This window comes from Garra rufa, chromosome 25 (assembly GCF_049309525.1).
Source record: "Garra rufa chromosome 25, GarRuf1.0, whole genome shotgun sequence".
Lineage (NCBI taxonomy): Eukaryota > Metazoa > Chordata > Actinopteri > Cypriniformes > Cyprinidae > Garra > Garra rufa.
In genome coordinates, this window is record NC_133385.1 from 11,784,810 (window position 1) to 11,798,510 (window position 13,701).

The 13,701-nt window shown below is 35.5% G+C and overlaps 2 protein-coding genes across 2 annotated transcripts in view; one reads left to right on the forward strand and one right to left on the reverse strand.

Annotated features, from left to right (window-relative positions):
• Window positions 1-684, reverse strand: part of LOC141301332 (protein unc-45 homolog A-like) — a 10,454-nt gene extending 9,770 nt beyond the window's left edge. Inside the window, exon 1 of the mRNA XM_073831578.1 lies at window positions 666-684. Within this exon, the coding sequence (XP_073687679.1) occupies window positions 666-684 (19 nt within the window). The remainder of the gene's footprint in view (window positions 1-665) is intronic.
• Window positions 685-1,356: 672 nt separating this feature from the next.
• Window positions 1,357-13,701, forward strand: part of man2a2 (mannosidase, alpha, class 2A, member 2) — a 43,478-nt gene continuing 31,133 nt past the window's right edge. Inside the window, exons 1-4 of the mRNA XM_073831916.1 lie at window positions 1,357-1,497; window positions 5,077-5,334; window positions 8,671-8,815; window positions 13,292-13,463. Of these exons, the coding sequence (XP_073688017.1) occupies window positions 1,366-1,497; window positions 5,077-5,334; window positions 8,671-8,815; window positions 13,292-13,463 (707 nt within the window). The 5' untranslated portion in view covers window positions 1,357-1,365. The remainder of the gene's footprint in view (window positions 1,498-5,076; window positions 5,335-8,670; window positions 8,816-13,291; window positions 13,464-13,701) is intronic.

The window sequence follows — 13,701 nt, forward strand, 5'->3', positions numbered from 1 at the left end:
TTCAGCTATTAAAAACAACATTAAAAATGGTATATAATATATAAAAATTATTACATTTATTAATATGTATTAAATCCATGACATTATATTGACATATCAATTATAATTTCTTTAAAAATACAGTAGTACAATATATAATAAAAATACAGTTTTTTTAAATAAATGTATTAGATTTTCACCCAATATTTCTATTTTATTTCAGCTGTATTTGAATTAATGATTAATAATTAATTGTTTGTTAATTGTAGTTTTTAGTTATTAATAACAACACTGTTTAAACAGTGACTCGGAGTGACTGCCTGATGGGGAAGTGTATATAACAGATTATATTACATTTATTAAATCAATGACATTATATTGTACTATAAATGATGATGTAAAAAAAAATGCAGTAATTCAATAAAAAATAAAAAATAAATAAATAAATATATATGGTAAAATATAACCTCATGGATTTATTGTGTATATACATGCATACATGATATTAGGGGCATATTAAATAATATTATATTTTACCATACGTTTTCATTATTTTTTTTAAAATACAGTAATACAATATATCATAAAATATACAGTTTATATATATATATATATCTGTTTCGGTCAATGATTTTTGGGTGCTGATTTGCCCTAATATAACTTTATTATACCATTTTTTTTTTTACCAAAATTGGCACTGTACATCATCTGATGTATTCGATGAGTGGCCACGTGTTTATGTATATTTCGTTTTGTTATTCCTGTATTGCGAGCAGCAGAAAGTGGCAAATTGGAGTGTGCTTCTGAGAGCTGAGCAGGAGAGAACATTACTGAGTAACAAAATGAGAACTCTTGCTCAAGATGCTGTATTAGATCCATCCCTGTCGGAAGCTGTTTGATAAAGTGCTGGGGACATGTCCTCACCATAATGACACATATATGCACACACACATAGACCGGCTTTGCCAGAGGGACATTAGATTCCCTGTCTGGGCTCCCGCTGTTCAGAACCTGTGTTGTTCTTTTTTTTTCCTCTTCCTTTCTTCGGTTTGAATGGTCGAGGACAAGGGGCACTTTGAAGGAGGCTGGAATTGGCCGCGGTTCGGTCGCAGTTGACAGACTGCTGTGCGGTTCCCGCTGATCGGCGTCCCCCGTGTATATTTCACCGCCTCTCCTAGCCCTCCCCTATCCCACGAGCCCCTGCTTTAGAATGTGGAGCTCTATTAGAGAGCAGAGGTGGACTTTAAACATCTCTGAGTCTTTTCCAACACTTCTTCACTTTTGGGAAACCTTCATTAAAAATCATTTGTGCAGGTTAACATTGTCTTCTTTTGTCTCCGCTCTTCTTGACCTGGACATTAGCATCCGTCAGATAAGCAGAGGAGGATGAAACTGAAGAAGCAGGTGACCGTTTGCGGCGGGGCCATCTTCTGTGTGGCCGTCTTCTCTCTCTACCTGATGTTGGACCGCGTCCAGCACGATCCCGCCAGGAGACAGAGCGCCGGCAACTTTCCTAGGGTAAGTCGACGATCTCTTTGTGAATTCCCTTTGTACTGGATTACATTTTTTGCTGTGTGGGTCTGTTTGAATGGCTCCATTTATCAAAGTCGTCGGTGGGGTTTTTTCAGGCGGGCAAGTGTAAAAGCTGGTGATGTGACCAATTCGTTTTTGGCTCTGAGTCGAGCTAATTAACTACTAAATTAGCTAGTGAATAACTCCCTGCGAGTGCTGGCGTTTTTCTGCCACAAACCAAAGCCTTTTCTTTTTTTAAATGCAAAAACCTAATTATTAGGAAACGTGTTGGTGTTCTTCTAGAAATTGCATACGGGATGACACATAAGTTGATGGTGTGTGAATTAGCACGTTTTATATGCTTCACATCATGAGTCTCTGGAAAAGTAATGCACTTTATGGAAATTCAGGTATTGTTTTGTATTCAAAACCTGCACGAAATCATTTTTCAATTTGATTGTCACTAAGCTTTGCACCAGCGAACACTTTTACAGCTTCTGTGACACTTGATATTAGTAATGCTTGCTAAGGCAAGGGATTTGAAGAAACTCCCAATCCTAAGTATTACGTTTTAACATGTAACTCATCCCTCACCCTTTGTAGTATGGATCTGAATGATACCTCAAATCATGCGGCATGTTGGGGAGAGGTGTGCTATTACTTTTCTAAGCCGTCGCACTTGTGATCCGCCTGGGGGATGATAAAATGGCAAGGGGAAAAAAATTGTGAATTTACATTGAAGAAAGGATCTGAGACATATCTAAGGACCAAAATAGCATCTCTTTTGAAAACCTCTAGAACATCCTAGCAAAAATATAAAAAAAATTTTTCAAGGAAGATGAATAGCGATTCTGAGTAGGTATGTACCAATAATACAGTTCTTCCCAATAATTGTTTGTCGTCATGTTATGGCTGAAAACTACGACAGCGTTTTAGTGCCACATTAATAGTAAAAAAAATAGAAGATTACGAGATTAAAGTCATAATATTTTAAAAGTCGAAATACTACGAGAATGAAGTTGAAATACTACAAGAATGAAGTGGAAATGTTTCAAGAGTAAAGTGTAAATGTTTTTAGAATATAATCAAAATGTTACAAATCGAAATGCTGTGAGAACGAAGTCGAAATACTGTGAGAACGAAGTCGAAATACTGTGAGAACGAAGTCGAAATACAGTGAGAACGAAGTCGAAATACTGTGAGAACGAAGTCGAAATACTGCGAGAACGAAGTCGAAATACTGCGAGAACGAAGTCGAAATACTGTGAGAACGAAGTCGAAATACTGTGAGAACGAAGTCGAAATACTGTGAGAACGAAGTCGAAATACAGTGAGAACGAAGTCGAAATACTGTGAGAACGAAGTCGAAATACTGCGAGAACGAAGTCGAAATACTGTGAGAACGAAGTCGAAATACTGTGAGAACGAAGTCGAAATACTGTGAGAACGAAGTCGAAATACTGTGAGAACGAAGTCGAAATACTGTGAGAACGAAGTCGAAATACTGTGAGAACGAAGTCGAAATACTGTGAGAACGAAGTCGAAATACTGTGAGAACGAAGTCGAAATACTGTGAGAACGAAGTCGAAATACTGTGAGAACGAAGTCGAAATACTGTGAGAACGAAGTCGAAATACTGCGAGAACGAAGTCGAAATACTGCGAGAACGAAGTCGAAATACTGCGAGAACGAAGTCGAAATACTGCGAGAACGAAGTCGAAATACTGTGAGAACGAAGTCGAAATACTGTGAGAACGAAGTCGAAATACAGTGAGAACGAAGTCGAAATACTGTGAGAGCGAAGTCGAAATACTGTGAGAGCGAAGTTGAAATGCTGTGAGAACGAAGTCGAAATACTACGAGAGCGAAGTCGAAATGCAGCGAGAGCGAAGTTGAAATACTACGAGAGCGAAGTTGAAATACTACGAGAGCGAAGTTGAAATACTACGAGAGCGAAGTTGAAATACTACGAGAGCGAAGTTGAAATACTACGAGAGCGAAGTTGAAATACTACGAGAGCGAAGTTGAAATACTACGAGAGCGAAGTTGAAATACAGCGAGAGCGAAGTCAAAATACTGCGAGAGCGAAGTCGAAATACTGCGAGAGCGAAGTCGAAATACTACGAGAGCGAAGTCGAAATACTACGAGAGCGAAGTTGAAATACTACGAGAACAAAATCTAAATACTGCGAGAACGAAGTCGAAATACTATGAGAACAAAATCTAAATACTACGAGAACGAAGTCGAAATACTACGAGAATGAAGTTGAAATACTACGAGAATGAAGTCAAAATACTACGAGAACGAAGTCGAAATACTACGAGAATGAAGTTGAAATACTACGAGAATGAAGTCAAAATACTACGAGAACGAAGTCGAAATACTGCGAGAACGAAGTCGAAATACTATGAGAACAAAATCTAAATACTACGAGAATGAAGTCAAAATACTGCAAGAACGAAGTCGAAATACTACGAGAGTAAAGTGGAAATGGTTCGAGTGTAAAGTGGAAATGTTTCGGGGGTATAATGGAAATGTTTAGAGAGTAAAGTCGAAATGTTACGACTTTAATCTTGTAATTTCTGATTTTAGAATGTTTAGTTTTTACATGGCACTAAAACAGCATCGTAGAATAGTTATAAAAAAATTTAAATCAACCAATATATTTTTGGCAAGTAAACTCTCAGAAAGAATTTTAATATTCATTAATATACATAATTAATTAATTAAAGGGATAGTTCACTCAAAAATGTATAGTGTATATGATTTTCTTCTTCTTCGGATGACATAGGACGCAGATGTAGCATAAGCTCTGGTGAGAATATGCTAGTCTCGCAAAAAACAAGTTTTGTTTACAGCAAAGGAAAACCAGTCTCTTGGCTTGCATTGAAATCCAATGCCATTTTTCTTACGAATCCTCTGAGCCTCTGCATTCGCCTGCGTCCTACGTCATCCACTGGAACTCCACTCTCTTGTGAACGTAAGTACGATAGTTAGCGGAAGGTAGAGATTACAGTTTAGGAAGTTTTAGATAGAGATATTTTTCTTACACAAACACATTGATTCAATTCAGAAGACATTTATTAACCCCCTGGAGCTGTGTGGAGTACTTTTTATGATGGATGGTTGCACTTTATTGGACTTCAAAATCTTAACACCCATTCACTGCCATTATAAAGCTTGGAAGATCCAGAACACTTTTTAATATAACTCTGATTGTTTTCGTCAGAAAGAAGAAAGTCATATACACCTAGAATGGCTTGAGTGTGAGTAAATCATGGGGTAGTTTTCATTACATCCCTACTAAAAATCGCTACTCACATCTTCCTTAAAAAATAAAAAAATCAAGTCATAGTTCATGTCAGTCCTGTGTGCCTGTCTGTCGCCCCCTCTGTAGCAGTCTCTTTTATCTGACACACTCAGTTCAGTTCATGGAGCTCTTTCATAGCAATTCGATAATCCAAATCAGGTGTGTTAAAAAAAGAGAGAGGACCAGGACTGAAAACCACTGCTAAGGTCAGTCATGTGATGTTGTAGATTGTGGTGGTAGATAGATTACACCTCCATCCCCCTCCTTTTTTCAGAGCCAGATTTCGGTGTTGCAGAACCGCATCGAGCAGCTGGAGCAGCTCCTGGAGGAGAACCATCAGATCATCAGCCACATCAAAGACTCTGTGCTGGAGCTCACCGACACGGGGGCCATCTCTCCCAGCGGACACCTCCCATTCCGTAGCGCCAATGGCTCCTGGGTGCTGCCCTTTGATGGCAGGCCCACTTTTCTCTCCGTCAAGCCGCTGGATTGCCAGTTTGCACTGGGCCGCAGGAGCCAAACTGACCTGCAGGTGAGAATCAAAGCAGCGTCTCAGTGGGTTGTAGTGTGTGTGGAATGACTTGAATTCAATGCAGTGTTATCTGGGAGAGGATTGCAGTGCGGCTTTGGGATTCGCTTGTTGTGGTTATAGCTCTGTTTGTGTTTCCTGGATATACTTGCCAAGAATTCCATTAATAGTCACATAGTTTTGGGTCTGGAACTTTTTGAGTTGCTCATGTAATGACTAGTGGGTCGTTCAGTGTCAACACTCTCAAACCTGGCTCAAATGTTTGATTTTGTCAATATTTTTTTCAGAGGAAAGATAAATATAGTGATGAAAGCCAAAATGTTAAAGGAGAAGTTCACTTTCAGATCAAAAATTTACAGATAATTTACTCACCGCCTTGTCATGCACGATGTCCATGTCTTTCTTTTTTCAGTCATAAAGAAATTGTTTTTTAAGAAAAAATTTCAGGAATGTTCCTGAAATGTTATAGTGGACTTCTATGGTGCCCCTGAGTTTAAACTTCCAAAATGGAGTTTAATTGCAGCTTTAAAGGGCTCTATCTGATCCCAGCCAAGGTAGAAGGATCTTATCTAGCAAAACGATTGGTTATTTTCTAAAAAAAAAAAAAAAGACAATTTATATACTTTTTAACCTCAAATGCTTGTCTTGTCCAGCTCTGTGTGTACTCTGTAGACAGTTCAAGACAGTTAGGGTAGGTTGAAAAACTCCTATCTCATTTTCTCCTCCAACTTCAAAATCGTCCTACATTGCTGTTTTACCTTATTTTGTAAAGGACGTTTGACCCTCCTTGTGCATTCACTTTGTAAACACTGGGTTGGTACTTCTGCAGTGATGTATAAATGTACAAATAACCTTTCGATTCGCTAGATAAGACTTTTCTTCCTCGGCTGGGATCGTTTAGAGCCCTTTGAAGCTGCATTTAAATTACATTTTGGAAGTTCAAACTCAGGGCACCATAAAAGTCCACTATATAGAGAGAAATCCTGAAATGGTTTCTTCAAAAAACGTTTCTTTACAACTGAAAAAGGAAAGACATAAACATCTTGGATGACAAGGGGGTAAGTTAATTATCTGTCAATATTTTTGTTCTGGAAGTGAACTTCTTTCTCAAATGTCGCAGATGTGTATTTACTAAGTAATCCACTGTTTTGTAGAAGGGGGTCAAAATTTTCACCTGTTTTGGAGCCAAATTACAGGGGCGTAAAAATGACTTTGGAATGCATGCAGCTTCATTATGCCATTTTTACACAGAGATTGTCAGCTCTAATAGTAAAATATGTTGACTTCAGCATCTTTTTTGCTTTATATGCCAATGATGACTATTGAAAAATTATGAAACAGCACTTTTCAGGGTTTTTTTTTTCTGTAAAGTTTGCATGCCTATAACTCAAGAAGAAATAAAGATATACTTATTTCCTTTTTGGTATGTTCATTTTTAAGGCACTATGTGGGTCAGTTCCAGAGATACTGAAATCTCAATATGGCTTCAGAAGTAAATTGTTCAATTGTACACAACCAAATGTAGTCCAAAACCAAATGTGTAAACCGACTGTGAAGTCTCTTCTTCTCACCAAGCCTGTATTTATTTGATCCAAATTACAGCAAAAACAGTAAAATTTTGAAATATTTTTTTACTATATAAAGAACTGTTTTCTATTTAAATATATTTGAAAATGTAGTTTATTCCTGTGATCAAAGCTATTTTTTAGCATCATTACCCCAGTCTCCAGTGTTACATGATCCTTTCAATCCTTAGATCCTTAGAATGATTATTCTAATTGTAGAATTATAGAAATTAATACTTTTATTTTTTAATTTTATTAGTTTAAATTGATCCAAAGTGATGATAAAGACATTTGTAATGTTAGAAACGATTTCTATTTCAGATAAATGCTGTTCTTCTGAAGTTCTTTCTAAAGAAACTTGAAATTTTACTGTTTTCAACATGATAATAATAATTAAAAAAACCTGAGCAGCAGATCTGAATATTAGGATCATGTGACTGGAGTAATGATGCTAAAAATTCAGCTTTGAAACCACAGGAATAAAGTACATTTTAAAATATATTCAAATAGAAAACAGTTATGTTAAATAGTACAATTTCAAAATTGTACTGCTTTTGCTGTACTTCGGATCAAATAAATGCAGGCTTTGTGAGCAGAAGAAATCTCTTCAAAAAACATAAAAAAAATCTTGTTTCCATCTATCAAAAGAATTACATAAAACATTCCTGTCTGAGTGTCATAAATTGTATTTTTCCAAAAGTTGCATGCGTAAAATTGAATCGTAATCTGTATTGGCCAGTTTGGATATTTATGAGTTAAAATTTAATTTAATTTTGTTTTGTTTTAGTTATCAGTGAGTATTGGCAACTAATATCAGCTGATATTAGATTTGGATTCGCATTACATTTACACTTAATTTTCTAATTTTTAAAATTAAATTAGAATTTTAATCTTATTTTAATTACTTTTTTATATTGTTATTGGCTATTTTGGACTTTATATGCTGATATTGGATGTTTAATGGTTTCTGTGTATTAAAGGGATGGATAGTTCACTCAAAAATGAAAATTACCCCATGATTTACTCACCCTCAAGCCACCCTAGGTGTATTTCTTTGACAAATACAATTGGAGTTATATTAAATAATGCCCTGTAAGAGTTATATTAAGTAATGTACTCTACCAAGAAAATCAAATCACTGTGTGGAGTACTTTTTATGATGGATGGATGCACTTTATTTTGCTTGAAAATCTCAACAGCCATTCACTGCCATTATAAAATAGAACTCTGATTGTATTTGTCTGAAAGAAGGAAGTCCTGTACACCTAGGCTGAAGGGATACAGTATACTATGGTACATATTTAACCATTTAAGAGCACTACATCTGGAGACAATCCTGTTTGTCTATAGTATACTGTAGTATTGTAGATTTATTTGCAAATCCTCAGACACATGGGAATTTGAAATATTTTGAGAAAATTAAAACCATCTGTTCAAAACACGCGTCTTAAACCTGACATGTTGTGAACAGGCACTTTAAGTCTCCATTGGGTGCGCTGTTATGCTTCAGGCTGTCACGCCTACACTAAATACAGGTCCTTTGTCATCTGTCAGTTATGTCAAATTGCCATGAGACGTAGTATTTACCAGAAAGTCCACAGCATGCCTAGTTTCGTGTTAAATCTCTGAAAGTAACGTCTTTATCACATTTTTCTGTCTGCGAGTGGAGGTTTTCGTGAATATTTTTGGGAATTGTGAAGCGGATCAAAACGATTTCAGATGAATCCGTGCTATTACATTCGTGACGATCTCTGAATTGATTGTTTGCCAACAGATGCTGGATGTATACTCCTTGCTGAGCTTTGATAATGTGGACGGAGGTGTTTGGAAACAAGGTTTTGAGATCACCTACGAGCCCAACGAGTGGGACGACGAGCCCCTGCAAGTGTTTGTGGTCCCTCATTCGCACAACGATCCAGGTAGGGATTGAAACTTCATTCACTCCGATTTTTTTATTTTATTTGGGGTTGGGAATGATTCACTTCAACCCAGATCATTCTGTAAGAGTCAAAACGTAAGTTATAAACACAAGAGCCAAGTAGTTGTCCTGCTATCAGATATCAAGCTGCATGCATAATGCATTATGTCTGCGGTCTCCAGTAGTGTTTTGTGTTTTCAATTAGTCATGTAACTGGAACTGACAAAACACAAAACCACCATAAAAGTATCATAAAATATTTAGTAATTCACTAATAATCTTTAAATCTGCTCTAGATCTCTGGTTAACAGCCGTTTTGTTGAATAAACAAATTAAATTTCAGTCGCTTAAATAATCACTTTCTGTTGGTGATCTCTTGACTTGAACTAGCACATAGACCTATTGTTATTTTGAAGATGCACACTTGCTTTAAGACTTCACTTTCATGGGGAAGAGTATGAGAGGTATGAAGACTGTAAACAGCTTGCGTAACTCATTTTTAATGTTTGCCAACAGCTGAGGTGGATGTGGTAAATAATAATAATAATAATAATAATAATAATAATAATGCCGGTTACAAGGAGGAATATATTTCAGAAGTCTTGATTAAAAAAACTCCAACAGCAGCAGCTGTTCAGTCTCTTCTTCACAAGAGCATTTAAGCTCCAATAGGAACTAATATTATCAGTATCAAACTAAATTCTAAGGCAGAAAATGTCATTGTAAATATAGAAATTCAATATTTAGATATTTATAATAAATTGTCAAATAATGTAATTTTATATTTATAATGAAGGGAGCAAAAACAGTAAATTTGTAAATTGTTTTTACTATTTAACTTATTGTTTTCAATTCAAATATATTTTAAAATGTAATGTATGCCTGTGATTTCACAGCTGAATTTTAGCATCATTACTCCAGTCTTCATTGTCACGTGATCCTTCATAAATCATTCTAACATTCTGCTTTTTAAAAACCATTTCATATTATTATTATTATGTTGAAAACAGCTGAGTAGAATTTTTTTTTTCAGGTTTCTTTGATGAATAGAAAGTTCAGAAGAACAGCATTTATCAAAAAACAGAAATCTTCTGTAACATTACAAATGTCTTTATCATCACTTTTGATCAATTTAAAGCATCCTTAATAATAATAATTAATAATAATAAAATCATACAATTCATATAATTGCTGATCATTGGATCTTTCTATTCATCGAAGAAACCTGAAAAAAATTGTACTCGGCTGTTTTCAACATCATAATAACAACAAATGTTTTTTGAGCAGCAAATCACAATATTAGAATGAATTCTAAAGACTGGAGTAATGATGATAAAAATTCAGCTTTGAAATCAATGTACTCAACTGTTTTAAATATTGATGATAATAATAATAAATGTTTCTTGCAAATCAGCATATCAGAATGATTTCTGAAGGATCACGTGACACTGATGTAATGCTGTAGCTTTGATTACAAGAATAAATTACATTTTAAAATATAATCATGTAGAAAGCAGTTCTTTTAAATGGTAAAAATATTTCAACATTTTACTGTTTTTGCTGTACTTTGGATCAAATAATTGCAGGCTTGGTGAGCAGAAGAGATGTTTTGCATAAATTTTGTCGAAATCATGATACATGTTTTTCTTCAGGATTCTTAATCAATAGAAAATTTAAAAGAACAGAATTTATTTAAAATAGAAATCTTTTGCAACATTATAAATGTCTTTACCGTCACTTTCAATTAATCTAACGATTTTTGCTAAATAAAAGTATTAATTTCTTTTTAAAAAATGGTACACTACTTTTGAACAGTAGTGTATGTATCCTAATTTTAGTAATATTTTGTTTCAATGATAATTTTATTGCCCTTTTCGCCATATTTATGAAGCTTAGCTTGCATAGATTTCATTAAGCAACCTAAAAAATTTCCATCAGAAGTTTTCACCCTCGGTCCCTAAGTGGATGTAACATTTTTCATTTAGTTTAGTTTGTTGATGCAGCATCCTCAGTCTAGCACCTAGCAATGCGTATCCGAAAGAGCGGCGAAGGTAAAGTGGGTCAGTTACTGGGCTTGCGTTTTGCAGCGTTGGCACAATTTGCGAAGCACCTTAAGAGAAACACAATGAGTTTCAGCATCACCCACAGGACAGATAAGTTTCCAAATCTGCTCGCGAAGCCTTGCAGTTGGCATTTTTTGCAGCGTTATGAAAGAAACTGAGAATCTAATACTTTAAAGTCAGTGACCCGATTCCCTGTTGTTTTATTGGGGTCAGTACCATGTCACTAGTCCTTTTTGTGGTGCTGCGCCATTAATGCAGATTGTGTAATACAGAACATGCTCCCTATATGTTTCAATCAGTCTAGTGCGGCTCGAAATGTCTTTCTGTCATTCTGAGGGTCAGCGCGGATCTGTTGTTCCTGCGCTGACACAAAGATTAGATTTTTTTTTTCCTTTTTTTTTTTTTGCACAGACCAGCAGTGCCTTTGAATAATGAACAGACGGTGTTATTTTGAACAGGTTGTTCTCCAAGGAATGAAGTGTGGCCAAACGGCTGTGCTGCTTCTAAACTTTTCAGTGTTTTATCAAAAGAGCATTTGTTTTAAGCACATATGTGACCCTGGACCACAAAACCAGTCATAAGGTAAAATTTTACAAAACTGAGATGTATACATCAATAAATAAGCTTTCTATTGATGTTAGGATAGGACAATATTTGGCTGAAATACAACTATTTGAAAATCTGGAATCTGAGGGTGCAAAAAAATCTAAATGCTGAGAAAATCACCTTTAAAGTTCTCCAAATTAAGTTCTTAATGCATATTACTAATCAAAAATTACATTTTGATATATTTATAGTAGGAATTTTACAGAAAATCTTCATGATCTTCATGAACATGATCTTTACTTAATTTTCTAATGATTTTTGGCATAAAAGAAAAATCAATAATTTTGACCCATACAATGTATTTTTGGCTATTGCTACAAATATACCCCAGCGATTTAAGACTGGTTTTGTGGTCCAGGGTCACATATTCTGTTGTCACTTCATTTTGTGGTGGCAGAACTAAATCTGATCTGTTTGCTGTACTTGGACGGTTTTAAGTGTGACTTTAAGTGTACTAGGGCTGTCATGATTCCTCGATTCAATAGTGTTTTCACGACGCGTCATCAATCGGCCATATTGGCGGCACTCAGCATAAACGATGCCAGTGACTGAACCGAACGAAGCTCTCATATTTAGCTGATTATTGCTGCTAAAATGATTAATTATTGTCATGTTTTGGGCTGCACTAATGGATCATACTGAGAAAAACATTTGGAGTACTATAGACTGCCATAAGGAGAAGAGTGCAAAAAACTGTCTGAGGAACAAAAGGCATTTGTGGTTGGCCAAACTGAACTAAGATTTCCAGGGCAAGAGTCTTGACAACATTCAAGTTTGTTTTTATTTCCGGGCAGGTAGGTGAAATATTAGCCTATATGTTAAACCCATTAAGTCATAATAAAGCATAATGCTATGGTGAATTCACAGACGCAACGATTCAATTAAATAAATATATGCGATGCAGGTTTAATATATGTGCTAATTATTTACATGCGTGTAGGTTACTACATGTGTCTCACAGTAAATGCTGCTCCACACAAACTGTTTTCTTTTTTATGTGTGTGGAGCATCTCAAAATCCATCTCTGCATATTTTTGTGAGTTTGGGTTTATTATAACGTTCATCTGGCAGCACAACGTGCGCCATTTCATCAGATTTGTGAGGTAAATCATGTTTAAACATAAAACGCAGGAAAAAAACAATATCTTTTCAATATGCTAACTGTTCATCACGATTTCAAAATAAAAGCTGAAACCCTTACTCTGAGTTTACACGTTTTGATGTCCACGTATTCAAGAAATGACAATGGCTGTAGCATTTGTCATAAATATTAAAGATTAAGTGGACATTTGAATTAAATGTTGTTTAGTCAATATTAAATGGATAGTTCACCCAAAAATGAAAATTTGATGTTTATCTGCTTACTCCCAGGGCATCCAAGATGTAGGTGACTTAGTTTCTTTAGTAGAACACAAACAAAGATTTTTAACTCAAACCGTTGCAGTCTGTTAGTCATATAATGGCAGTGGATGGGCACCAAACCTTTGAAAGTAAAAAAAAACTTGCACAGACAAATCCAAATTAAACCCTGCGGCTTGTGATGATACATTGATGTCCTAAGACATGAAATGGTCATTTTTTGCGAGAAACTGAACAGTATTTATATATTTTTTTACCTTTGATACACAGCAATGTCCAGCTGACCTGAGCGCAGTAAAAAAGAATCGCTAGTGACAGTCCTAGATAGCTTAGGTCTACAAAAAAATAATCTGGTTACTTGATTAATTGTCAGAATAATCAACAGATTACTTGATTACCAAAAATAATCATTAGTAACAGCCCTACTTTGTACTGCACTTTTGTGACAGGATGGATCAAAACCTTTGACAAGTACTACAATGACCAAACCCAGCATATCTTCAACAACATGCTGGTGAAACTGGCTGAAGATCCTCGTCGGAAATTCATTTGGTCAGAAATATCGTTCTTCGCCAAATGGTGGGAAAGTGCAGATGTACCTAAACAAGAGGCGATGCGCAAGTGAGTAAAATTTATAAAATAAGTTATAAATATTGTTCTTCAAAAAAATCCTTCAGGTCCCAGAGATTTTTTTCTTTTTCAGCATTTTTGTGTATTTGAATACTTTCCAACAACGACTGTATGATTTTGAGATCCATCTTTTCACACTGAGGACAACTGAGGGACTTGTATGCAACTATTACAGAAGGTTCAAACACTCACCAATGCTTCAGAAGGAAACACGTTGCATTAAGCCAGG